The following is a 26,188-nucleotide window of genomic DNA, read 5'->3' on the forward strand; positions in this document are numbered from 1 at the left end:
AGGTACAGACAGGCTCCCCACATGAGACTTCCAGATGCGTCAGGGGGAAAGCCAGGTGTGGATGCCCAGAGGCTCCCCACATAGGACTTCCAGATGTGTCAGGGGGGAAAGCTGGGTATAGACACCCAAAAGCTCCACTCAGATGTCTTAGGGGGGCAAGATGGGTATGGAAGCCCAGAGGTTCCCCGCATGGGACTACCAGAGGGGTCAAGGGGGAAAGGCTAGAATGGACGCCAAGAGGGCCATGGGACTTCCAGTCACCTCAGGGAAGAAAGCTGGGTATGGACAACAACAGGCTCCTCTTATAAGACTTCCAGACACGTCAGGGGGGCAAAAGCTAGAATGGATTCACAAAGGCTCCCCTCATATGACTTCAAGACAAGCTGTGTATGGATGCACAGAGGCTCCCAGCATGGGACTACAAGATGCGTCGGGGGGAAAGTCTAGAATGGATGCAAATGAGAATCCCAGACAAATAAAGGGGGAAAGCCGGGTATGGACGCACATAGACTCCCCACATGGGACTTCCAGATGTGTCTGGGGATAGTCGGGCATGGACGCCCAGAGGATCCCTGCATTAGAAACTACTAGACACATAAAGGGGGAAATCTGGGTATGGACGCCCAGAGGCTCCCTGAATGGGACTGCCATACGGGGGTGAAAAGCGGGAAAAGAAATGCATGGCTGCCAGGGTCGGACTGGGCTGCCGGGACCCCGGGAAAAATCCCGGTGGGCCCCGGCAGCCCAGTCCGACCCTTACCGGCTCTCCCCTAACTGACTGTTCCTCCCGGCGCGTTCAATTTATACGCGCTCGGGGAGGACGTCGGGTGGGGGCCCTGCAGGGGGGGTTAGGGGGGGCCCCTGCACCCCCCAGTCCGACCCTGATGGCTGCCCAAAGGCTCCTCGTATGAGGGAGTCAGGTATGGCCATCCAGGTTTCACGCAATGGACTTCCATATGAGCCTGGGAGTATGGATTCTAAGAGGCTCCCCGTAAGGAAGACTTCCATAGGCCTCAGGGGGAAAAGCAGGGTATGGATGCCCAGAGGACCCACCATGAGACTCTGTCCCTTCCCAGCACCTTAGTTTTTCCAACGATCCTTTATCCCTTTCTCCTTTGCCATTTCTCGGCAACTGATCAGTCCCCACGGTACAGCAGGGAAACACGACTTACTCCACAAGCCAAACAGGGACCGCATTGCCGGAAGAGGAAGTCGCCACGGCCGCCAGATTCAAACATGGACGCCATGCGTTTCAAACTATGGAAGTGTATACAAAAGGTCGCTAGGATGGGAGAATCGCTCAGCCGTATGTAAGTACCAATGCTTCCCTGTTGTGCGCTGTCATCGACTTCAGTTTTATGCAAGCAAGCGCCTTCCTTCATGTATTTCATAGAACTCGCACAATCTCCTAAGAGCGACATTTTTATTGGGTGTTTCTGTAACGTGTATTCTGATTGGCTTTTCCGCCCCTAACTTTTTTCCTACTGGCTAGTGAGGTTTTTAAAGCGTGGAATAGAAGCGAATGGTGTAGTTTATGTTACTATGGCAACTGAGGGGAACCCACCCTATAACAGAAGGCAGCTGTCTGCAAGTCTGGGAAATACTGTAAAGTGACGAGGTTAGTCTGCTGAGAGCTGATCAGCCACTGGCAAAATGGATATTATAGTTTTACCCTTCGTGGGGCAGCTATTAGAAAATATATGGCCCTGTGGAGTATCACAATATGGCATTTTATATCTTTTTGATATGGCTAAAGTAGATTGGAGTGCTGTTCTACTGTGTCAATGTTTAGTGGCCCATAATAGGCCTATTGGGTTTATAATATGGGCATAATGAATAAACCTGTGAAAAATAAACGTGACTTTCAGTATGTTACAGAGCTGCTACCAAAAGCTGCTACCAAAAATTAAAATAGAAACAACACACACATAAAAAATGAGGATCAATTGGAAATTGTCTTAGTATATAACTCTCTACATCATACTAAATGTTAACTTAAAGGGGGGGGGTACAGCCCCTTTGTTCTTCTGAACTATGTTTGATACATTACCTCACAGAATGATCAAATTGAGGAATATTGGCCTAGAACATAATATCTGTAATTGGATAGAGAACTGGCTGAAGGATAGAGTACAAAGAGTGGGGGTAAATGGAACATTTTCTAATTGGGCCAGTGTGGTTAGTGGAGTACCGCAGGGGTCAGTCCTTGGTCCTTTGCTTTTTAACTTGTTTATTAATGACCTGGAGGTGGGCATAGAGAGTACTGTTTCTATTTTTGCTGATGATACTAAATTGTGCAAAACTATAAGTTCCATGCAGGATGCTGCCGCTTTGCAGAGCGATTTGGCAAAATTGGAAAACTTGGCAGCAAACTGGAAAATGAGGTTCAATGTGAACAAGTGCCAAGTTATGCACTTTGGTAGAAATAATATCTATTAAATGGTAGTGTGTTGGGGGGATCCTTAATGGAGAAGGGTCTGGGGTTTTTTGTGAATATCAAGTTGTCTAATTCCTGGAATGTCATTCTGTGGCTACTAATGCAAATAAAGTGCTGTCTTGTATAAAAAGGGCATTGACTCAAGGGATGAAAACATAATTTTGCCTCTTTATAGGTCCCTGGTAAGGCCTCACCTTGAGTATGCAACCTCGACAGTCTAACTTCATAGCTTAACTCTCCCATCCCCTTTACCAGTTTAGTTGCAGTTTTGGGCTCCAGTCCTTAAGAAGGATATTAATGAGCTGGAGAGAGTGCAGAGACGTGCAACTGGTGCGATGGAAGAGTTAAGCTGTGAGGTTAGACTGTCGAGTTTGGGGTTGTTTTCTCTGGAAAAGAGGCGCTTGCGAGGGGGACATGATTACTCTGTACAAGTACATTAGAGGGGATTAAAGGCAGATAGGGAGTGTTCTTTTATCCCATAAAAAGACAACGCAGCAGAGGCCCTTTATATTAGAGGAACGGAGCTTCCAAATGAATCAGTGTTGGTGTTTTTTCACGGTGAGGGCAGTGAGGCTGGGGAATGCCCTTCCTAGTGATGTTGTAATGGCGGATTCTGTTAATGCCTTTAAGAGGGGCCTGGATGAGTTCTTGAACAAGCATAGTATTAGGGACTGACCCATGTGGGGACTAGCTTAAGATACCAAATTGCAGTTTAAAGCAGTTTTCTCATTGCACTTTATTCTCAGCAGTTCAGCTTTCACACAAATTGTAACAAAAACAGTCACCTTTTCCAAAGTTGCTGGGTGAAAAGATGAATAACACACCTATAGACTGGGGTGCTTTGCGACTACTATTTTCTATATATAATTGCAATGTAAAAGATCATTTTGGAGCATTTATTACCGCTCCTTGTTAGTTTTTGTTGATTCTGGGAAGGAAGCCTAGGATTGCTCCTACAATTTCCATTGAGTGCTCCAGAGACTGAGCCTCACCCACAGGCGCAGTTAGGGCAGAATGCTGATCAGATTCCCTTCCGCATAAAAGTTATGCCCTTATTGGAGATCATCAGCGCAATGAAGAGTTCTCTAGTTTGTGGATCACTAGAAAAGCATCCTGCCTGTCTGCCAATTGCTGCATAGAGAAAAATCCTGCCCAAATCATTTCCGAAATTGTCCCTGCAATATCAGCAGCAAAATATGTACAAAACTGAGATTACAGAGCATTTAAATAGATATTGTTTACTAGTCTGTTCCTTACCTTTGTGAGCCTGACACAGTCAAATCGATATTAAGGGTCATTTACTGAACATTTGTTGCCGATCTGCTGCAGGTATTTGGGCTTTGTTTTGGAGGCTAACCAAATTAAACACCCGATTAGACGCTGTCTGCATTTGGAAGAACTGTATTTATGTGTCATTTAGCTGTACCCTATATCCTGCACCCCATACACCACAGACTGCAACCAGACTGGGGGGAGGGGGAGGAGTGCTAAGAACTAAGGGTTGAGCTCTTGCACCCCACTTCTTCCTCCAGTCTATCGTAAATAACCCCTACTATTCTTTGGTTCTCTATAACATTAATGTGTATAAGTCTCAGATGACAGATAGATAGATATATGTATCCTTAAAGATATCAAAATCTCCTCCATGCGTATAAGATTTATTTGAGTTTATATATTCGGTTTATACATTTTTCAGCGTTTTGAATTAAGGCAACAATAACTGCAACAGACCCAAGCCACTTTTGATGAGGGTCATTTGTACATTTAATATATTATTCATTAGGGTCACACAATTGGTCGATTGGTCAGTCACCTTTAGCAGAATGAGGAACAGGAGCCCCCTTCCCTCCCCTCAACATTCACCATAGGGATTCAAGAAAAAACACAGAGACATGGTTATTGGGAAACCTGTTGATGCGCACAGGATTTATTTAAATTAAATGTCAATTGTGGGTTGGGCCTAGCAGCCAATGATCGAGAGAAAGGCAAAAAACCCTCCAAGTGCTCAGCCAATTTGCACTGAAGGTAAAAATTCCTTCCTGACTCCTAGAAACGGCAGTCGGTTTTACACCCTGGATCATTGCTTTGTATGTTCTGTGTGTAGAAGGGTGGGCAGTGGGAAGAAGTGGGTGGGGTGCTTGTGTAAAAGAGTGTGAGTGGGCACTTGTGTAGAAGGGGCAGGGTGGAGGCACAGATGCTTGTGTAGAGGTTTATGTGGTTTTGAAGCTTGTGTAGTGGGGTGGGTGGTTGGAAAGGCTTGTATGGAAGGGTGGGTGGGTGAGAGGGCTTATGTAGAGGGGTGGGTGGGCGGTGTATGTGTAGAAGTGTAGATGGAAAGTGAACCAGTGGGCAGGTGAAGGAGGATGGGTGGGAAGTGAATCAGGGAGCAGGTGGAGGATGGTGACAGCAAGCCTGTGTCACAAATCTTATGGTGGAGCACTGAAAATAAAAGAAAAAATAGAAGTTTAGAAATTGTTGCAATAAAAGTAAATTACAGACAAATACTTGTTTCTTAGCATATTAAAGGCTGAATCTAGAGAATATCAGCTACCTGGAATGGCATCCTTTATTATTCATCTGATCGCCTGGTGCCAGACTAGTTTCTAGTGGGGATACCCATTTCCAAAGGGGGATATCTAAGCTAGCGCTACAGCGGCCCTATGTGAGTTACCCATCTACCCCCACATTGGCCTACTAAAGAATCAGCCGTGATATCTGTAGATGTGGCCTAAAGACTGACAGAAACACAGCTATAACTGACTATTCCTGACTATTTAGACAGATAGCCCAAATGACTAGAACAGCAGGAAGTGAGGTGGAGCCGTGCTGGCCAACATAGTGAATTTGTAGATAAAAAGAGGTTGGCAATAAATAGATATATTACCCATATCCTCTGGAACCTCCTTCTGACGGCTTTCCGGAGCCGTTTATGCAGGGTAGGTCTTTCCACCGCTGCAACAGGAGCTTCCGCTTCACTGCTCACTGCCTCCTCTGCAGTGGGAGGTTCTTCCCTGATGGTTATTGTCTCCTCTGCAGCAGGAGGCTTCTCTTCCTGGGGCAGAAGGGCAGGAGGCTGTTCTTCCATGTTTTCCTCCTCTGCAGCAGGAGGTTGTTCAACAATGTTAGTTTCCTCCTCTGCAGCAGGAGGCTTCTCTTCCTGGGGGAGAAGGGCAGGAGGTTGGTCTTCAATGTTTTCCTCCTCTGCAGCAGGAGGTTGTTCATTGATGTTATTTTCCTCCTCTGCAGCAGGAGGCTGCTCCTGAAGTTCATTGATCCTGAATAGATAAAAGATGAAAAAATGAGTCAGTATTGTAATTTTCTTCCAAATTTACATGCAGTGGTTGTGTTCCTATACCCCCCAAATTATGAACATCCAAGGGACTTCCCTTGTAACCAGGGACTTCAAGTTAAGTTTTTGCCTGATACTGTCTTTCATTTCCTAATTTTGTTCTATGATGTTATTATTTCTAGCGGAATTCTTAAGCTCTGACTGGCTGCTTGATTTATCCTTATAGAACAATCATTTTCATTATCAACATACTTCATATACGGTAATAAACAGATACCCTTTATAATGTATATATTGCCCATATATGTCAGTAACTGGAATGGGAAGTGTCATTTGCAAAATACATACCCAGCAGCTTCCTCTAGCTCTTCTTCCTTCTCCCTGAGCTTTCTTTTCATCTCCTCAAGCTTTGATGTTACAGTCTGTGAGCGCAGGGGAGGCACAAGGATAGGAACAAAGGGGAAATAAAGGAGACAGTTATGGTTATGCCTGTATAGATGGTGCCAACACTTTTGTATACGTTGAGGGCAGTGAGGGTAATGCGGGTGTTGAAATCCTTGCGGGTTATGTTGTGAGGGTAGATTCTATTCATGACTTTAATATTGGCACAAACCCACAGAGATTTATCATCAATATCATTGTATGGCAATAAATACCAAAGAAAGCATCACAGACAGTGATCAGGGAACTTACTTGATGGAGTGTTTCAAATGCCCTGTACTGGTCCAACAGGGCCTCTCCTTGGGGCGTCAACTGTGGGAGAAGAGAGTCAATGTTAAGCACTGCTTTGTACCAATGCCATTGTTGTGCCCATGTGGCCCCTAGTAACAGTCTCTGTTTATAACCCCATAATGCATTGCAACAGTTCAAGAGTTGTTGATGGTGAAAATGGCACTTAGGTAGGTGACTTTAGACGCTCCCCAGGGGAGCAAGAGATATAGTGATAATAACCTCTCCTGTATTAAAAATGACACTTACCTCTGGCCAAGAATCCATCTTGTACAGGACATGATACGTCACCATTAGATCTTCCAGCTCTTCCTGTAATAAAAAATAAAGTAGCAGTGTGAGAAAGTATAATTAATAGTTTTCAAAGCAGCATCCAATGTTATTGCCTGGGCCTTGTACCATATCATTATGTGGAGCAAATATTCAGCCATAAAATATACTGGAGCAGGAGCTGACACTCTAATATCATTTATCCCATATTTAAACATATATTTTAGATTCCTTACCAGATATTGGGTCATAAGCATGTATTGGGCGATGTTCTCATCCCATACATTGCGCTGGTCCATGGCGTACCAGAATAGAAAATCATCTCTGGAAAACAAAAAGTCCCATTGAGCATTTAGTAAAATGTTCTGCTGTTGCACTGTAGTTCTACTATAGATGCACCAGGGGCTGCAAGGTGCCGGGGAACACTTTACTTACCATATGCCTGTATCAAGCATTAAATACCCTGTGCAAGGCACCCAACACAGCCTGACAGACCAATCGCTAGGTGCAATGGGCCCTAAGGGAAGCAATTTTTCACCTTATTGCACTTGCACTTACCCCTGTGGCATTGGCAAATGATTCCCAACATTTAATAAGAATGTTTTTGTTTTACTTACAAGTCGTCGATCACTCCAATATGGGCTCTGTAGTAAAGCTCTGTAAAGAAAAACACATTTCCATTAAACATTGAACTAAAGGAGGAAAAGAATTCACATATAATAAACTAACCCTGCCAGCTTTGTCAGTTACATTCGCCATGTTGGGACTTTTCCCATTCTTTACATTTTGGGCTAAAGTGTCATGTTCTATAGACTACTTCCAGTTTAATGGGGTTGCGCTGGATCTTGTGGAAGACAGAAAGTCTAAAATACTAGGGGGAATGTAAGACTTGTAGCCCCCATAAACCAAAATTGTTGCATTTTTCATCTTTAAAAACCTGCCAGCCCAGGGTACTTCCCTACACAGTGCCCCAGCACCATTCCCTTGCTCCCAGGTATCCCTTCTACTGATCAGAGCCGGGTACATACCAAATAAGTAGCCTGGGTGAATCAAGGTGCAGCAAAACAAAGGTGAATATAAATGACAATACTGGCAGTGACACTAATTTGGGGAAAAAGGCTGTAAAGCAGAACCACTCAAGGAATTGATGATTAATATAGGATTTTACCATAATAAGAAACCATGGCTTGGAAATTGATTTCTTCTTCCTTGAAAAAATCGAGGGCCTGTAAGTGAAAGGCAAGAGCATTAGGGACACAGTACTAAATGGATTTATATTCTGCTCAAGGTCAGTCTGGATTTGAGGATAATCGAGGAAATTTACAATTTCTCATTTTTGGAATCACAGAGGAAACAGAGGCATTACCTGAAGCGTTGGCCACCTTCTGAGGATGTCGCAACCTAAAGGCAGACAAATGGGCATTATATTAGGAAGAGCAATAGGAGAAGTTGCAAGACTGTGACATGAATGCTACGTGGCTAATAAGCACAAGTATTCCCATATCTATATTCTCCCATCTGTATTAATGCAAGATTACCTCTTAAAAGATCTTGATTGGTTGCCATTTTAGGAACTGAGGAAGTCCCTTAGATGTGATTGGCTCACAGGGGCCGGCACAAGGCCGGGGTACCCCAAGGGGTCTTCCTCAGGAAATGCTGGTTCTCCTCAACAGCTGTTCAGAAAAGGATGTTACAAAATGAACTGAGGAGAAACCAGAAAAAATGCTGAAAAACCTGCAAAGGAAAAATCGCTTTTAAAAAAGCGTTTTTAAAATGTCGCTCAAATTCTCTCTCTCTCTCGCTTAATCGTAGGTCGCACTCTATCGAAAAGAGAATAAAAAAGGCATGTTAACTTTAGGGATATTGCATTTAGATTCTAAATATAAAATACACAGGTGGAGATGCTGGCTATTTTTCCCTGAATTTGAACTTCCAGCAGGTACTGGGCCTCAGTTAACACTATACTAGACGTTTGCTCACAGTAGCCAATTAGAAATGGCCATTAGTACAGTTAGAATGAGGACATAGAAATTGGGGGCAATTCACTCCATGTTAGTAATTAAGGCCCAGTTATGCTCTTTGGGTGACTTGGGTACAGAAGTGCAGGACTAATAAAAACACCATAGCAATGGGGTTTTGATTGGTCTAAAGCAAACTTTAATGATAGTAGAGTTGTGGTGGGTTGCTATGGATACAATGTTGTACTTAAAATCCATAATTTCAACTTAACGTACACTGCAACTGATAATACTTAGTTGCATTACACTGTAATAATAGCATTTAATATTTGGTTGCTAGGCTCCCTGACCTTGGCAACCAGGCATTTGTGTGAAAGTTAGGATAAAGTATGAATAGGAGATGGCTTGAACAGAGAGAAATGCAATAACAATAATGACTTGACTTCAGTTGCCACATCTAATGACCCTAGCAACCATTTGGTTCAACATTTTATCCCCTTTTTCCCCTATTCTTTACCCCAAATATTACACTAACTGACACACAGGCTGGGATTACATGTTATCAAGAACATTGAATAGGCAGCACAAGGACTAATTTACTAACATAAATAAAGTATTGCTATTTATTCCATTAAATTCAGGTACATGTTAAGAGCAGGGCATATACCCAGGGGCAGAGGAGCAAAACTTTAAAATGACTAAGAATTACTTGGAACAAAAATGAAATATTTTATGGTTTGGCGCAGGGGTCCCCCAAATATCCCTTTTTATGGAGGTCCCCAGTGAAAAACATGTATATTTGCTGGCATCCCTGTATAACTGCCAAACCCTGGGTCTGTGTCTCCCAACCAGCGCTAAGATTAAAGGCATCTCCAAAGCCCATTTTAGGGGAAAGTTCTCCAAATTCACTAAAATCAATGAGAGGAGCAACTTCCCCTAGTCTGGGGGGGGGCGTCACTTAAATATTTCCCTTCTTTTTTCTTTAAAATAAGTGTTTTACAGCAAAAATCTATCAGAGGAGATGTATGCTTACCTCTAGCCACCAATGCCAACCAACCGACTAAACCAACTGTCACATTCCTAGGGTCAAGTCTCCTCTCATATTATGACACGTGCCACTGTTAAAGGGAAAGTGTACCCCGTTTATGAGTAAGGTTTATATGGCATTTATTTGCCCTTAGATGTGCAATACATACATAGCTTATTGTATACCCAGAGCATTGCTTTGTATGTGTGGCCTATTGAGTGCAGTTACTGTGCTGCCATGTCTCTTGCAAAGATTCATTCATTCATTCATCAGCCATGGTTCCTCCCTGCTGCTGCTGTGACTCAGTCTGTGTAACCAGGGGGGCCCTAAGCTTGTAGGGTATCCCTTCCTTAGCCTGAATAGTGGGTAGGGATGGGGGTTACACTCAGCCTCAACAAGAGCAAGGGCTTTATCATTAGTTGGGAATATGGTAAATACAAGGTATGCATATATTCATTTTACGGTCTTTCTAGGGGCACATGAATTGTAAAGAAAATGTAATAAAAACTCACAGAAATAAGAAAAGCAATGCATTTTGCCATGTAATGTTTATTGGACAGTTTATTACACTATATGGTTTAATTGCAAAAAAGGTGGCACAATTTTTTGTTGCACAATAACAGCGTATTTAGTAAGATTTTTTGATACATCTAGGGGCTGATTTACTAAGACACGATTTCGAATCCGAATTGGAAAAATTCCGGTTGGAAACGAACATTTTGCGACTTTTTCGTATCTTTTGCGATTTTTTCGGCGTCTTTACGATTTTTGCATAAAAACGCGAGTTTTTCGGCGTCTTTACGATTTTTGCGTAAAAACGCGAGTTTTTCGTAGCCATTACGAAAGTCGCGCAAAGTCGCGATTTTTTCGTAGCGTTAACACTTGCGCGCAAAGTCGCGCCTTTTTCGTAGCGTTAAAACTTTAAAGGCGCGACGTTTCGTGCAAGTTTTAACGCAAGTTTTACGCAAAAATCGTAAAGACGCCGAAAAACTCGCGTTTTTACGCAAAAATCGTAAAGACGCCGAAAAAAAACGCAAAATTACCGATCATTACGAAAAAAACGCAATCGGACGCATTCGGTCCGTTCGTGGGTTGGTAAATGTGCCCCATAGACTGCACACTGGTCCAAATGACAAAATGAGCAATTTTTTCTTCATTGGTGGTTGAGTCACATAGGGGCCCATTTATGATTTTATGAAGGCCCTATGTGTTTGCAGCACAATTGCCTTTCTTCTTGGAATTGATATTGGTGTAAAATAGTTAATTTAGCTGATGCTGTATTGTCCTATTGTACTTTATAATGAAACACTAAAACATTTATAGCAAACTTATAAAACTCCTCTCTGGGAATTTTGACTCCTCCTGCACTTTAAAATTTCAATAGAACTGAATGAACTGGTATTCGATCAGATTTCATATTTATCACTGTCCAAGCTCTCCTGGAAAAATGAATTTACTTTCCAGGATAAAATTCAAAGGATTCATAATAAAATGGATCTGATTCACCAGAAATATTTCTTTCATTTGATTTTGAAATATTTGGCATCGATTGTTAGATAATGATCATTGATAAATCTATCTAGTATGGTTTGTTTTCTTAATTAAAACAAGGGGTAAACCCTATATCCTTAGATATAGACAAATTAGTGCTCATTGTTAGAAATAAATGAAGCAGCAAGTATACGATACAGTCAGATCCACTTGAGAAACAAGGAAGCCCTAAACTTAACACTTGTTTTGACCAGACAGAAAGGACAGTGCTCCCTTGCATATATATTCTTATATGAAAAAATAGAATTGCATTATGGGTAGAAAACATGGCAGATTGCCCCCAAACTGTTGCACCTAGAACAATACAAGTATATGAGTCCATGTAAATCAGGTATTGGAATTAAAAGGTTTTAAGCGGAGAGCTCTGGATTTGATGCTTTACAGATATATTCTGAGCTGTATTTTTTTGTTGCAGTCTCATTTTGTCTCTGCACTGACAGTAGTTTTTGTGTCATCCATAAAGATTGACGACGCGCCTGTTGACGACTCTTCGTTAAAGGTTTTGGTACCAAATAACAGCGGCACTTTGAAACGAGTTAAATGAGCAGTTGTCCACACGTCTCTCCTGCTGGTAAGACCACAATTTGTTAAAGAGCCCCACATAACACAGAAATCCCTAATATACCTATCACTGTAATCTGTTCTTTCAAAAAGTATGAATAAATACTATTTATATATGATGAAATCCAGAAACAGTTCTTCTCTTACTGTATCATTTGAAATCCTGGCAGGAGAGGAGGAACTAAAACAATGATGTTACAAGTTGTAACAACTTCTTTACAGCTTACAGACAGTGTGCAGGAACTATATAACCCACAGTGCATTGCGCCGTGATGTTTCTTTCCTTATTGACATCATAGATTAGATTTTAGATTAGATTCGATTTTTAATTGATACTGCAAAGTTGCTTAAAATGATATTTAGTTTTCAAAAGTTGTGTTTTTGGTGGAGTTCCCCCTTTAGGGCTCTGGTACACGGGGAGATTAGTCGCCCGCGGCAAAACTCCCTGCTCGCGGGCGACTAATCTCCCCGAGTTGCCTTCCCCTGCCATCCCACCGGTGGGGCGATTTCGGGAAGCTTTTTCGGCGATTTGCGCGAAATCGCGCTGCCGCATCTGCCATCCCGCCGGCGACTTACATGTTCGCCGGTGGGATGGCAGGGGGAAGGCAACTCGGGGAGATTAGTCGCCCGCGAGCAGGGAGTTTTGCCGCGGACGACTAATCTCCCCGTGTACCAGAGCCCTTAAAAAAGGGGTGTGTGGCTTTTGTTAATTGCAAAAAATAAATGGAATAACATATGTATCTGCCAATGCACCCTCTAGGACTAGTATATGGTGATCTTCACTTCCTGCTGTTCCAATCGTATGAGCCTGACATTCCAAATAAATGAACAATGAAAAGGCTTTAATGCAGTGTGTGGCCCCTCATACAGTATCCTACCATTTGGCCTACAGGCTGTTTGGCTCGATACAGTACCAAGCTGGCTTATGTATGGCCGCCTTAGTAATGACCAGTTGGCTGCCTTTAATGATGTGAATGGCAACACCATTCTTCTCAAACTTTAATAGCTGAAAGACAAAATGCACAATCCATTAATACATATTCAAATATTTTGGGGTTTGTGTAAAGGAGAAGGAAATGTAACATTATTCCAAATATAGCCAGCTATTTGTTTTTGAATATGTTTATGCATTGAATGAGGGAATCGGATAGGTAGAGTTTAGAAAAAGTATAATAATCTGGGTAATATATTCATTTTAACAGCGGCCAGTGTCGGACTGGCCCCCAGGATACCAGGAAAACTCCCGGCGGGCCCAGGTGTCAGTGGGCCCTCCTGCTCCTAACCATTTGGCCTGTTTCATGGTCATTCCCTATTTCTGAATGGGAACAAAGAGGAGTAATAAATGGAAGGATAGATGCTAGCATGTAAATAAAAGAGACTTGGAGAATAAAGTGGTTGAGTGAGTAAAGAAGGAAAAATAGTTTGGAGAGTGGGCCCATGGTCTAAGGTTTCCTGGTGGGCCCCTAGGGTCCCAGTCCGACACTGACAGCGGCTATGGGTCCAAGCCAGGAAGTGGTGTACTTCTTCCATTCCTGCATATCTGCTGTTAGTTGTTTTACTAATGGGATACAGTATGCCTGATACAGACCTTGGTATCTGTAAGTTAGAGTCATTCCAAGGTATTTAAAGACAAAAAAGATTAGTACGGAGCAAATTGACACTGCTGTTTAAAAAATCTTTGTCTTTATTATTTGAATCTCTTTAAAAGCATCTTGTGCACATACAAAAACGACCACACGCTTGACGCGTTTCGTGGTATCCCACCACTTTCTCAAAAGCTGTATGGTACAACTTCCCAAAGAATGCCTTTTATTCACTCCCATTACTCCTCTCAAATTAAGTTATCCTCTTACATACATATATCAAAACAAAATAAGAACCATACCTAAATTAGAATACATAGATAAAAGTAATAATCAAGGGATAAGTTTTAATCTATATCCACCTCCATCAGCTGACACGCAGCTCCAGAAACATCAGAGAAGAGGCGGAAGGCGATCAAGGTCTGGGCATATATGCCAGACGATCAGTGAGAGGCAGGAATGCACAGAGGTGGTAAAGTATGGATGGATTGAACCCAAAAGAATACACTGATGTGAGGGGAATCTGGGTACATCTAAAAATACTAATGATAAATCGGGACTGGATGTTCTAGCTCATGAGAGTTCCCCTAATATTATTAATAATTATGTGATTAATTGGTCATCACGGATACTTACCTTGGATGAGACTAAACTTTTATCTAAAGGATTGAACTTTATACCTAGCAACAACTTGGATACATTCAATTTGACCTTAGAATTGAATAAATTTGTGAGATTACTTACCTTAAAGAGACATTTTGCTAGTGGTGGTGAGAGTGATGGTGGATATGCAAATAATGACTGTCTAGATGATGATAGACTTGTATTTAATGATAATAATATTACTTTTGAGGAATCTTCAACCTCTGCCTTGTTTAATGGGTTGGCTGTTGATACTTTCCGTGAACATTGTGCAATACAGGATTTACAAGAATTACAAGAGGAAAATACTAATAGGGAGTTTAGATCCCCAGAGTGGTGAATATTAAAGGTATGAATAAACCCTCTAGGTTTTATCCAAGAGTTCGCAGATTAATATATTTCATAGGTTGGTACAAAAAGAGATTGATGCACTAAATGGGAAACGAAAAGCTTATAAATGTGAGAACATAACTCCTGGTGAAAAGAAGGCCCTTTCTGTGTTGGGTGCAGATACAAATATAGTTATTAAGAAGGCAGATAAGGGAGGGTCTGTAGTGGTTTTAGATGCCTCCCACTATTTTGGTGAAGTGATGAGACAATTGAGGGATATAGAGACATATGAAGTATTGGATAGTGATCCCACTAATTTGTTTAAACAGAGATTAATAGATCACCTACAGTTGGGTTATTTGAATGGAGTATTGACTTTGGGTGAATGGGAATTTTTGAAATGCGAGTACCCTGTGATCCCAATTTTTCATGTTTTGCCTAAGGTGCATAAGTCACTTAAAGATGTTAGGGGACGGCCTATAGTTGCTAGTATAGGATCTTTAGGCCAGAAGCTATCTGGTTACGTGGATAAACTGCTACGCCCTATAGTGGAATCCCTACCTAGCTACTTAAAAGGTTTACAATGGATGTAGTTTCATTGTATTCGTCCATAGAACATGAATATGGCCTACAGGCAATACACTTTTGGTTAGATAGAGAGAATTTATTTCCATCTACACTGAAAGAGTTTATTCTTTTATCTATAGAATTTCTACTTAACTCAAATTATTTTATGTTTGATGGGCGGTTTTATCTCCAAAGACATGGAGCCGCAATGGGTGCCTCCTTTGCTCCAACTTATGCCAACCTGTTCATGGGATGGTTTGAACGGCTCCATGTCTTTGGATTGTCTAAACATCATAGATCACAAATTGTATGTTTTTTTCGCTACATAGACGATTGTCTGGGTGTGTGGGATGGGGATGATGTTTCACTTAAAGATTTTGTCAATTATTGCAACACTAGAGTTAGAGGTCTCACTTTTACTTGTGAGTCACATCCTCACACGATTTCTTTTTTAGATGTTTTATTTACATCCAGTAACACTGATGTACACATGGACCTTTATAGGAAACCTATCACTTGTAATACATTATTGTTACATGTAAGAGGGGTGTGCCTGTTGGACAGTTCCTTCGGTTACGTCGGATTTGCTCAACATGGGACACCTTTCATCACCAAGCCATGCAGTTATGGGACCGTTTCCTTGAAAGAGGTTATAGCACTGAGGTTATCAAAACAGCTTATGAATGAGCTGTGGCTAGTAATAGGGACGATTTATTGAGGGATGAAGTGAGCTGTAAACCTGTGAGACAGCTAGACAAAAAAACGGCAATATCGAAAACACGTTTTTGTATGACTTATAATAGAGATTCGCACCTTATTAAACGGAGTGTCATGAAGTATTGGGATATTCTTTTGGAGGACCCTATTCTGGCGGGTGTTCTGGATAAAAGACCCTCCTTTGTATATAAAAAAGATAGGGATATTGCATCTCAACTTTCCCGAAGTCTGTATGTTTCTAAACATTTGAATAGTTTGGGAACTTTTGCTGTGGTAGGACAAGATGTAAAGCATCGAAAGAATTTTATAGTACCTATACTGGGAAAACTTATGCCATTAAACAATATTTTAACTGTTTTTCACAGAGGGTGATATATTTGATTACACGTAAATGTGGAGCCCAGTATATAGGGAAAACGATCCGGAAAGTGAGTGAACGCATTTTAGAACATCTATCAGCTATAGGGCGTAGGGATGTTAAATCGGCCATTGCAAAACATGTGGTGGAGAGATATGAAGGATATATGGATTTTCATTTTCAGATTATAGATACTGGTGGTTCTAATATAAGGAAAGGTGATTCTGAGAATAGACTCTAAGTAGGGAAGCTTTTTGGATTTACCGTTTAGGGACTATCGACACTTTAGGAGGTATGAATAGAGAGTGGGAACTATCTTGTTTCTATTAAATATTTCCTTATGAATCTATCGGCTGATGGATTACTTTTATCTATGTATTCTAATTTAGGTATTGTTCTTATTTTGTTTTGATATATGTATGTAAGGGGTTAACTTAATTTGAGAGGAGTAATGGGCGTGAATAAAAGGCATTCTTTGGGAAGTTGTACCATACAGCTTTTGAGAAAGTGGTGGGATACCACGAAATGCGTCAAGCGTGTGGTCGTTTTTGTATGTGCACAAGATGCTTTTAAAGAGATTCAAATAATAAAGACAAAGATTTTTTAAACTGCAGTGTCAATTTGCTCCGTACAAATCTTTTTTACTATTGGAGAAGCTTGCCGTCTGGGTTTCGGCATGGTTGTAGAGCACACACTGACTGTCCGGTAAGTGCTCCCGTGGTATTGAAATTGCAAGGTATTTAAAGGAGAAGGAAAGGCTAATAAAGAGTTAATCTCAAGCTGCAGGCATACCTTCAGTTGTCTCAATAGTATTACACCTGTTCAGAAGATCAGAAGCCAAACAGAGAAAAAAAACGCTGAGCAGTGTAGAGAAGATTCCCATAATGCCTCGCTCCTTCCCAGACTCGGCGACTTGTTACTGTAGGCGGCGCATGCACACACATCAGGAGCGTCTGGTTGCTATGGCGATGCAGACTAGGACAGCCGGCAGGAGAAGAAGCAAGCAGCTAGGCGGGAGGTGCAGGGAGCCCAATTCAGTGCCTTATCGTTACCATTTGTGATTATTAAATGTTTCCAAAACACTGACAGCACGCAAGTATGCTGTGCTTTATACGATCTGTGTCCAGTGTGACAGTCTGTGCGCCATGCGCCATGTTTGTGATTTGCGTTAGGGCTGCCCTCTGGACGAACAGCAAACGTGGTCCCCTCATTAGATAACGGGGCTTCTACCCCTGCCCTAAATAGTATAAGCGTACTGTGATGGGGGGGGGGCAGGGGGGGGCTTTGGGGTGGCGGCGTTGCCTTATCAGTGGCACATGCAGGGAGCCGGCAGGTACTGTGATACGAGGGGGCAGGGGGGGGGTGGCGGCGTTGCCTTGTAAGCGGCACATGCAGAGAGCCGGCAGGTACTGTGATACAAGGGGGGGCTTTGGGGTGGCGGCGTTGCCTTGTAAGCGGCACATGCAGAGAGCCAGCAGATACTGTGATACGAGGGGGGGCTTTGGGGTGGCGGCATTGCCTTGTAAGCGGCACATGCAGAGAGCTGGCAGATACTGTGATACGAGGGGGGGCTTTGGGGTGGCGGCGTTGCCTTGTAAGCGGCACATGCAGAGAGCCGGCAGATACTGTGATACGAGGGGGCAGGGGTGGCGGTGTTGCCTTGTCAGTGGCACATGCAGGGAGCTGGCAGGTACTGTGATACGAGGGGGGCTTTGGGGTGGCGGTGTTGCCTTGTCAGCGGCACATGCAGGGAGCCAGCAGGTACTGTGATACGAGGGGGGCTTTGGGGTGGCGGTGTTGCCTTGTAAGCGGCACATGCAGAGAGCCGGCAGGTACTGTGATACGAGGGGGGGGCAGGTACTGTGATACGAGGGGGCAGGGGGGGGTGGCGGCGTTGCCTTGTCAGTGGCACATGCAGGGAGCCGGCAGGTACTGTGATACGAGTGGGCGGGGGGGGGGGGTGGCGGCGTTGTCTTGTCAGTGGCACATGCAGAGAGCCGGCAGGTACTGTGATACAAGGGGGGGCTTTGGGGTGGCGGTGTTGCCTTGTCAGCGGCACATGCAGGGAGCCGGCAGGTACTGTGATACGAGGGGGGGGGCAGGTACTGTGATACGAGGGGGCAGGGGGGGGTGGCGGCTTTGCCTTGTCAGCGGCACATGCAGAGAGCCGGCAGGTACTGTGATACGAGGGGGGGGGGGCTTTGGGGTGGCGGCGTTGCCTTGTCAGCGGCACATGCAGAGAGCCGGCAGGTACTGTGATACGAGGGGTAGCGACTGTGCAACAGGCAGGTGTATAATATGGGGTAGCGACTGTGCAACGGGCAGGTGTATAATATGGGGTAGCGACTGTGCAACGGGCAGGTGTATAATATGGGGGAACGACTGTGCAACGGGCAGGTGTATAATATGGGGTAGCGACTGTGCAACGGGCAGGTGCATAATATGGGGTAGCGACTGTGCAACGGGCAGGTGTATAATATGGGGTAGCGACTGTGCAACAGGCAGGTTTATAATATGGGGCATCAACTGTGCAACGGGCAGGTGTATAATATGGGGCAGCGACTGTGCAACAGGCAGGTGTATAATATGGGGCAGCGACTGTGCAACAGGCAGGTGTATAATATGGGGCATCAACTGTGCAACGGGCAGGTGTATAATATGGGGCAGCGACTGTGCAACAGGCAGGTGTATAATATGGGGTAGCGACTGTGCAACAGGCAGGTGTATAATATGGGGTAGCGACTGTGCAACAGGCAGGTGTATAATATGGGGCATCAACTGTGCAACGGGCAGGTGTATAATATGGGGCAGCGACTGTGCAACAGGCAGGTGTATAATATGGGGTTGCGACTGTGCAACAGGCAGGTGTATAATATGGGGTAGCGACTGTGCGGCAGGCAGGTGTATAATATGGGGTAGCGACTGTACGGCGGGCAGGTGTATAATATGGGGCAGCGACTGTGCAACAGGCAGATGTATAATATGGGGTAGCGACTGTGCAACAGGCAGGTGTATAATATGGGGTAGCGACTGTGCAACGGGCAGGTGTATAATATGGGGTAGCGACTGTGCAACAGGCAGGTGTATAATATGGGGTAGCGACTGTGCAACGGGCAGGTGTATAATATGGGGTAGCGACTGTGCAACGGGCAGGTGTATAATATGGGGTAGCGACTGTGCAACGGGCAGGTGTATAATATGGGGTAGCGACTGTGCAACGGGCAGGTGTATAATATGGGGCATCGACTGTGCAACGGGCAGGTGTATAATATGGGGCAGCGACTGTGCAACAGGCAGGTGTATAATATGGGGTAGCGACTGTGCAACGGGCAGGTGTATAATATGGGGTAGCGACTGTGCGGCAGGCAGGTGTATAATATGGGGTAGCGACTGTGCAACAGGCAGGTGTATAATATGGGGTAGCGACTGTGCGGCAGGCAGGTGTATAATATGGGGTAGCGACTGTGCGGCAGGCAGGTGTATAATATGGCGTAGCGACTGTGTGGCAGACAGGTTTATAATATGGGGTAGCGACTGTGTGGCAGGCAGGTGTATAATATGGGGTAGCGACTGTACGGCGGGCAGGTGTATAATATGGGGCAGCGACTGTGCAACAGGCAGGTGTATAATATGGGGTAGCGACTGTGCAACAGGCAGGTGTATAATATGGGGTAGCGACTTTGCGGCAGGCAGGTGTATAATATGGGGTAGCGACTGTGCGGCAGACAGGTGTATTATATGGGGTAGCGACTGTGCGGCAGGCAGGTGTATAATATGGGGTAGCAACTGTGCGGCAGACAGGTGTATAATATGGGGTAGCGACTGTGTGGCAGGCAGGTGTATAATATGGGGTAGCAACTGTGCGGCAGGCAGGTGTATAATATGGGGTAGCGACTTTACGGCGGGCAGGTGTATAATATGGGGCAGCGACTGTGCAACAGGCAGGTGTATAATATGGGGTAGCGACTGTGCAACAGGCAGGTGTATAATATGGGGTAGCGACTGTGCAACAGGCAGGTGTATTATATGGGGTAGCGACTGTGCGGCAGGCAGGTGTATAATATGGGGTAGCGACTGTGCAACAGGCAGGTGTATAATATGGGGTAGCGACTGTGCAACAGGCAGGTGTATAATATGGGGTAGCGACTGTGCAACGGGCAGGTGTATAATATGGGGTAGCGACTGTGCAACGGGCAGGTGTATAATATGGGGTAGCGACTGTGCAACAGGCAGGTGTATAATATGGGGTAGCGACTGTGCAACAGGCAGGTGTATTATATGGGGTAGCGACTGTGCGGCAGGCAGGTGTATAATATGGGGCAGCGACTGTGCAACAGGCAGATGTATAATATGGGGTAGCGACTGTGCAACAGGCAGGTGTATAATATGGGGTAGCGACTGTGCAACGGGCAGGTGTATAATATGGGGTAGCGACTGTGCAACGGGCAGGTGCATAATTTGGGGTAGCGACTGTGCAACGGGCAGGTGTATAATATGGGGTAGCGACTGTGTGGCAGGCAGGTGTATAATATGGGGTAGCGACTGTGCGGCAGGCAGGTGTATAATATGGGGTAGCGACTGTGCGGCAGGCAGGTGTATAATATGGGGTAGCGACTGTGTGGCAGGCAGGTGTATAATATGGGGTAGCGACTGTGCAACAGGCAGGTGTATAATATGGGGTAGCGACTGTGCAACGGGCAGGTGTATAATATGGGGTAGCGACTGTGCAACGGGCAGGTGCATAATATGGGGTAGCGACTGTGCAACGGGCAGGTGTATAATATGGGGTAGCGACTGTGTGGCAGGCAGGTGTATAATATGGGGTAGCGACTGTGCGGCAGGCAGGTGTATAATATGGGGTAGCGACTGTGTGGCAGGCAGGTGTATAATATGGGGTAGCGACTGTGTGGCAGGCAGGTGTATAATATGGGGTAGCGACTGTGCGGCAGGCAGGTGTATAATATGGCGTAGCGACTGTGTGGCAGGCAGGTGTATAATATGGGGTAGCGACTGTGCGGCAGGCAGGTGTATAATATGGGGTAGCGACTGTGCGGCAGGCAGGTGTATAATATGGCGTAGCGACTGTGTGGCAGGCAGGTGTATAATATGGGGTAGCGACTGTGCGGCAGGCAGGTGTATAATATGGCGTAGCAACTGTGTGGCAGGCAGGTGTATAATATGGGGTAGCGACTGTGCGGCAGGCAGGTGTATAATATGGGGTAGCGACTGTGCGGCAGGCAGGTGTATAATATGGGGTAGCGACTGTACAACAGGCAGGTGTATAATATGGGGTAGCGACTGTGCGGCAGGCAGGTGTATAATATGGGGTAGTGACTGTGAGGCAGGCAGGTGTATAATATGGGGTAGCGACTGTACAACAGGCAGGTGTATAATATGGGGTAGCGACTGTGCGGCAGACAGATGTATAATATGGGGTAGCGACTGTGCGGCAGGCAGGTGTATAATATGGGGTAGCATCTGAGCAGCAGAAAGTTGGCCTCTTTAAGCAGGATTTTTTCTTGTAGACTTTCAATGAATTTTAAAATTTTAAGTGCAACTTTTTTTTCTCCCCCATTTTCTGGTGCAGATGAACTTCGCTTTAAAAAACTTGATAAATCTGATTCACTGTCCTTATCTTCCTTGACCAAGAGAAGTGATATCCTTTCTGGGGATGGAGGCCTTTCAGCAGAGCACCACTGTAGCAGTGTAGATGGCAAGGAACCTTATATTGGAGACAAGATGGACTTCTTAAAGAATGCTGATGTCCGAGATGACAGCAATGGCGTACGAAACAGAACAGATGTGACTTCAGAGCCCACCTCAAGAGGATTAGATGAATACTTATCAAGGTTTGATGAGGCCATGAAACTTCGGAACCAGTTAAATAGTGAGAAGCCAAGTGCAGACAATGGGAATGGAGTAGATGAGTTGGATTCTTTCCGCATATTCAGACTAGTGGGCAGTGCGCTCCTTGCTTTTGCTGTCCGGATGTTTGTGTGCAAGTACTTGGTAAGTAGTTTTCTTCTGTTAAGATAATCACATAGTACTTGTCAATCAGCATAGGCATAGGCATGTAGTTAGATGTGCCAGATAAACATAATTGTTTTTGTGTTTATCTGGGTTAGTGTATTCTGTAGTGTTCGTGTATCTTGGGAGGGGTGCGGCACACACAGCAATCTACTACAGGGTGTAGAGTGTCCCACGGAGTGTGTGCTTCCTCTATATTTACACCATTGCTTCATGGTCAATTCATTAAAACACGAGTTCAATTCCTGAATGGGAAAAATTCAGATTGGATACGAAAATTTCTAAAGATCGCAAATATCACGAAAATACTTACGAAAAAATCGTATTAGTCACGATAATATCGCATTGGCGATCCGAAAGTCACAAAATTTTCGTACCAAACAATTGTAAACAGCGGCAGAACCTTTCTGATTTTTTTGTGCAAGTGTGAAAAAAACGGCGAAAATATGCTCGGAGCGTTAGAATGAGATGTCAGAAGTCAGTGCAGTGTTTCTGTGAGCGCTTATGGCTGTATTAACATAGACCTTTCTGATAAAGCTTTCTTAGTTTTTACCTTTCTGCTTTAAACAAAGAGGGTGTGCAGGTAAGCATCATAGATCACTTAAACCTCACTAAATTTGGCTGCAGAAAAAAAATAGAATCATTTAAAAATGAAACAACTAAAGAAAAGCAACGCAACTGGCCCTCTAAGGTTATTATACATATTTATATAAATCCCAGCACATCTCTTTAGTGTACTACAGCATTCATCTGTACACTTAGGATTTCTCTAATTCCAGGGTCATATTATGTGACCTTTGCCAAGGGACTTGGTTATTAAAGGGGTCCGGCATGTAGTGAAAGAAAATGTAAGTCTAAGCAAGTTTCCAGTATGTCTATGAAGATTCTCATTCATCCAGGTCATGATATACAGTGTCTAGAAGAATTAAGTCTAAGGGCTCTGGCAAACGGGGGAGATTAGTCGCCCGCGATAAAACTCCCTGTTCGCGGGCGACTAATCTCCCCAAGTTGCCTACCCCTGCCATCCCACCGGCGAACATGTAAGTCGCCGGCGGGATGGCAGACGCGGCGGCGCGATTTCGCGCAAATCAGCGAAAAAGACTCGCGAGTCTTTTTCGGCGATTCCCTGACATTGCCCCGCCGCGTCTGCCATCCCGCCGGCGACTTACATGTTCGCCGGTGGGATGGCAGGGGTAGGCAACTCGGGGAGATTAGTCGCCCGCGAACAGGGAGTTTTATCGCGGGCGACTAATCTCCCCCGTGTGCCAGAGCCCTAAAACAACTGGACTTTTCTGGAAAAAAAAACTCAGAAAAGTCCAGTTGTTTTAGACCCTATTCTTCTAGACAGTGTACAAGTTTCCAGTATATCTTTGTAAATGTAATTGCTAGTGAATTGCTATGTATCAGTCCTGGCTCTGAAACAGTGTTGCTAACCAATTCATTAAAGATGTTTTTGTTGAAATTGTTTTAAGACTTATATTCAGGAAACAGGCAAAAAACAATGCTTTACGACTGCAAACATTTATCTGCAATTCTTTGAAATGTTTGATGTGTTTGGCAAACGCCTTTCAGGTAGTGCCCTGGCTGGAATGCTGGCACTGCAATAATTCTAGGCAGCAGAGCTTACTACTGCACCTCTGCATGTATGGCATGTATGGTGTCTAAAATAACAAGATCCTCCTGAGACAAGTTGCTGCAGTACATTTCCATAAGTTATGCAAGACTTAGAAGTGCACAAATACTGAATTCTATTGCAAATGTATACTGTTAAAATTGTAGTTTAAGACATGATATTTACTGAATAAATATTAATTGCTTCACTCTTTAATTTAAGGTCCAGTTCAAAATCCATTGATTTATTCTCCACCATTGGCCAGCCAAGGATACCACTCTCTTCTCCCAGGCTCTTATCCTCAGCAAATGCCAGCAAAGGCTGCTCAGCATCCAGGCCATGGACAGCAAAACTCTAGTGTTCCTCAGATGGTACCACAGTTAGGTGGTCTTCAGACTGTGCATCAGTTAAGTGGTCCTCAGAATTTTCCTCAGTTACCAAATTATCCTGTTTCTGGGCAGACCATTAATATACCACCAATGGGACATACGCCGATGACGTCTCCACAACATACAGGTGCCAGATCAAGGATGCCACCTCCACCTCAGAACAGTGCTGGTGAACCAGCGACAGCTGTCAGTAATGCTTCTCAAGGAAATGTTCCTCCGCAGTCAAATTGGCAGTATTTCCCAACACCCTTAAGCCATGCCCAGCCCCAGCCTTTTGCAAATCACATTTACTCCTCAGCAGGACCTACATCAGGACAACCATCTTCACAATCAAATTCCGTTCCACCAACTACACATCAGTATGCGGCTTCTTTCGGAGGACCTCCTCTTCAGAACAGTTTCATGAATCAAGGTGCAGTAATTTTACATTTGCCTCCATTCTAAATATTTGTCAATATTATCAGGCATGTAAATAGTTTACTAAGAGTCGACAGCCATAAAATATAATGGTTTCATATTTTAAGTATTAAAGAGTCCTAATTCTTTGCATAGAATGTTCTGGATAGGAACTGTGACACAAGGGATGTCTGTCATACCAACAATAGTCACTCATGTAACTAACTCCATAGCTAATAAAATGCAAAATCCATGCAACAGGGATATTACAAGTTAGGCAGGTGTGTCAGCAAATACTCTATAGTTTGGCTAGATGCAGAATGTAGGTTCTTGTAGACCTTCAGTTATATCAGGCTGTCCTGCCTTGCCAGTGACCATTGTTGATATTTATCCTTCCGCATCCTTGCCAAATATGTTGGAGATATAAATGTTATTTAATTTTCAGCCAGATATGTGTAAGGGAGCATGATGGGAGGCCCCTTACACAAATCAATAAACTGGCAATTTGGTCTGGATAAAACCCCACAAAAACCCTGCACACCAGAAAAAACTTCCCCGGGGAGGTATTTATAATTAAAAAAGCATTTTATTCATTTGAACATGATACAAAAAAGTATCAGACTTTAAACATTATACATCCATCAAAAAGGAAATGAATACATACCCCCAGTGAAATAACTGAAAAACAAGATATGAAGGCAGATACTCTGGATGAGAGAATACCCCAACGTTTCGGCTCAAACGCCTTTGTCAAGGGAGCTCTCTAGGGAAGTTTTTTCTGGTGTGCAGGGTTTTTGTGTTTTTGTTGATATGTATAGTCCTCTTATGGGGGGATTATACACCCTAGCACCTGGATACTTTATACTTATTGTTTTTTTGTATATATTGTTTTGGCAAGGATATTCTAGCCAGGAGTGCCCTCCATTTCTCTAAATTCAGTCTGGATAAGCCAGTTAGGCACCTTTTATTGTCCCATTTATGGCTAACTTTAGCCTGCTGGGATATAGGTGGTATTGCTCATCAAAATTTCCACCACCCTGCAAACTCTCATCTTAACTGGACCTAAAGGGTTTTTATACAGTCTAATAAGAGGCTGGGTAAAAAGGTTATCATTTTATTTTGTTATTTCACATTTTTGTTTACCAGGGAGGCAATCAGCACTGTTTTTAGCCAGCATATAGCCCATGTAGCCCATACAGTAGAACATTAGATTGACAGTATACAACTTCCTTTTCCCTTTATTAAAACTGTTTTGTTATCAGAGGTCCATTATGCAGTGGAGTTATCTGTGCACTGGTAATCTGTCTTGCAAGGACATGGGGTAGCTTCATAGGTATTTTTCTAATTATAAAAGGTAAAAAGAATGGCTGGCACAAGCCTAAGTAATTGAGCTCATGTTAAACAAGGGGGCATACTGCCCCTTTAACAATAGGCCCTCTGTGCTTATTCAGTGCACTCATTTGTACTCCGAAAGAGATTATATTTGCATTAACAGTGCTCTTGCTTTATGGTTTGTTGTGACTTCTGTCTTTAGGACCTCCCCCAATGAGTCAGCCTGGACAACCAACCCTGGGAGCTCATCCAACTTCATCTCCTTCAAGATCCTTGGCTCCTCCCCCCGGGCCTCCAGGGGCCACTTTACCTCCTCCACCTTTGCAAAGTGCACCACCTAAGCCTGATGGTAAGTAGAGATAACAGAGCCCTGTATAATAGAAAGCTCTCAAACAGAAAAATTACAGTGAAGT

The 26,188-nt window shown here is 43.9% G+C and overlaps 1 protein-coding gene across 3 annotated transcripts in view; it reads left to right on the forward strand.

Moving 5' to 3' along the window:
- The first annotated feature begins 1,496 nt into the window (after positions 1-1,496).
- The window catches only part of LOC101734158, a 46,314-nt gene continuing 21,622 nt past the window's right edge, over positions 1,497-26,188 (forward strand). The window contains exons 1-5 of one of the 3 annotated variants that reach the window (XR_004221934.1): positions 1,497-1,618; positions 11,725-11,832; positions 21,607-22,028; positions 23,881-24,459; positions 25,978-26,124. Coding sequence is in view for 1 of the 3 variants with exons in the window: in XM_031898728.1 (XP_031754588.1) it covers positions 11,802-11,832 (31 nt within the window). In the remaining 2 variants the exon portion in view is untranslated. Of the gene's footprint in view, positions 1,619-5,907; positions 5,989-11,724; positions 11,833-21,606; positions 22,029-23,880; positions 24,460-25,977; positions 26,125-26,188 lie in introns of those variants that run through there. The other 2 variants (XR_001170241.3, XM_031898728.1) reach the window with 2 other exon arrangements.

Source organism: Xenopus tropicalis, chromosome 3 (genome assembly GCF_000004195.4).
Source record: "Xenopus tropicalis strain Nigerian chromosome 3, UCB_Xtro_10.0, whole genome shotgun sequence".
In the NCBI taxonomy this organism is placed as follows: Eukaryota; Metazoa; Chordata; class Amphibia; order Anura; family Pipidae; genus Xenopus; species Xenopus tropicalis.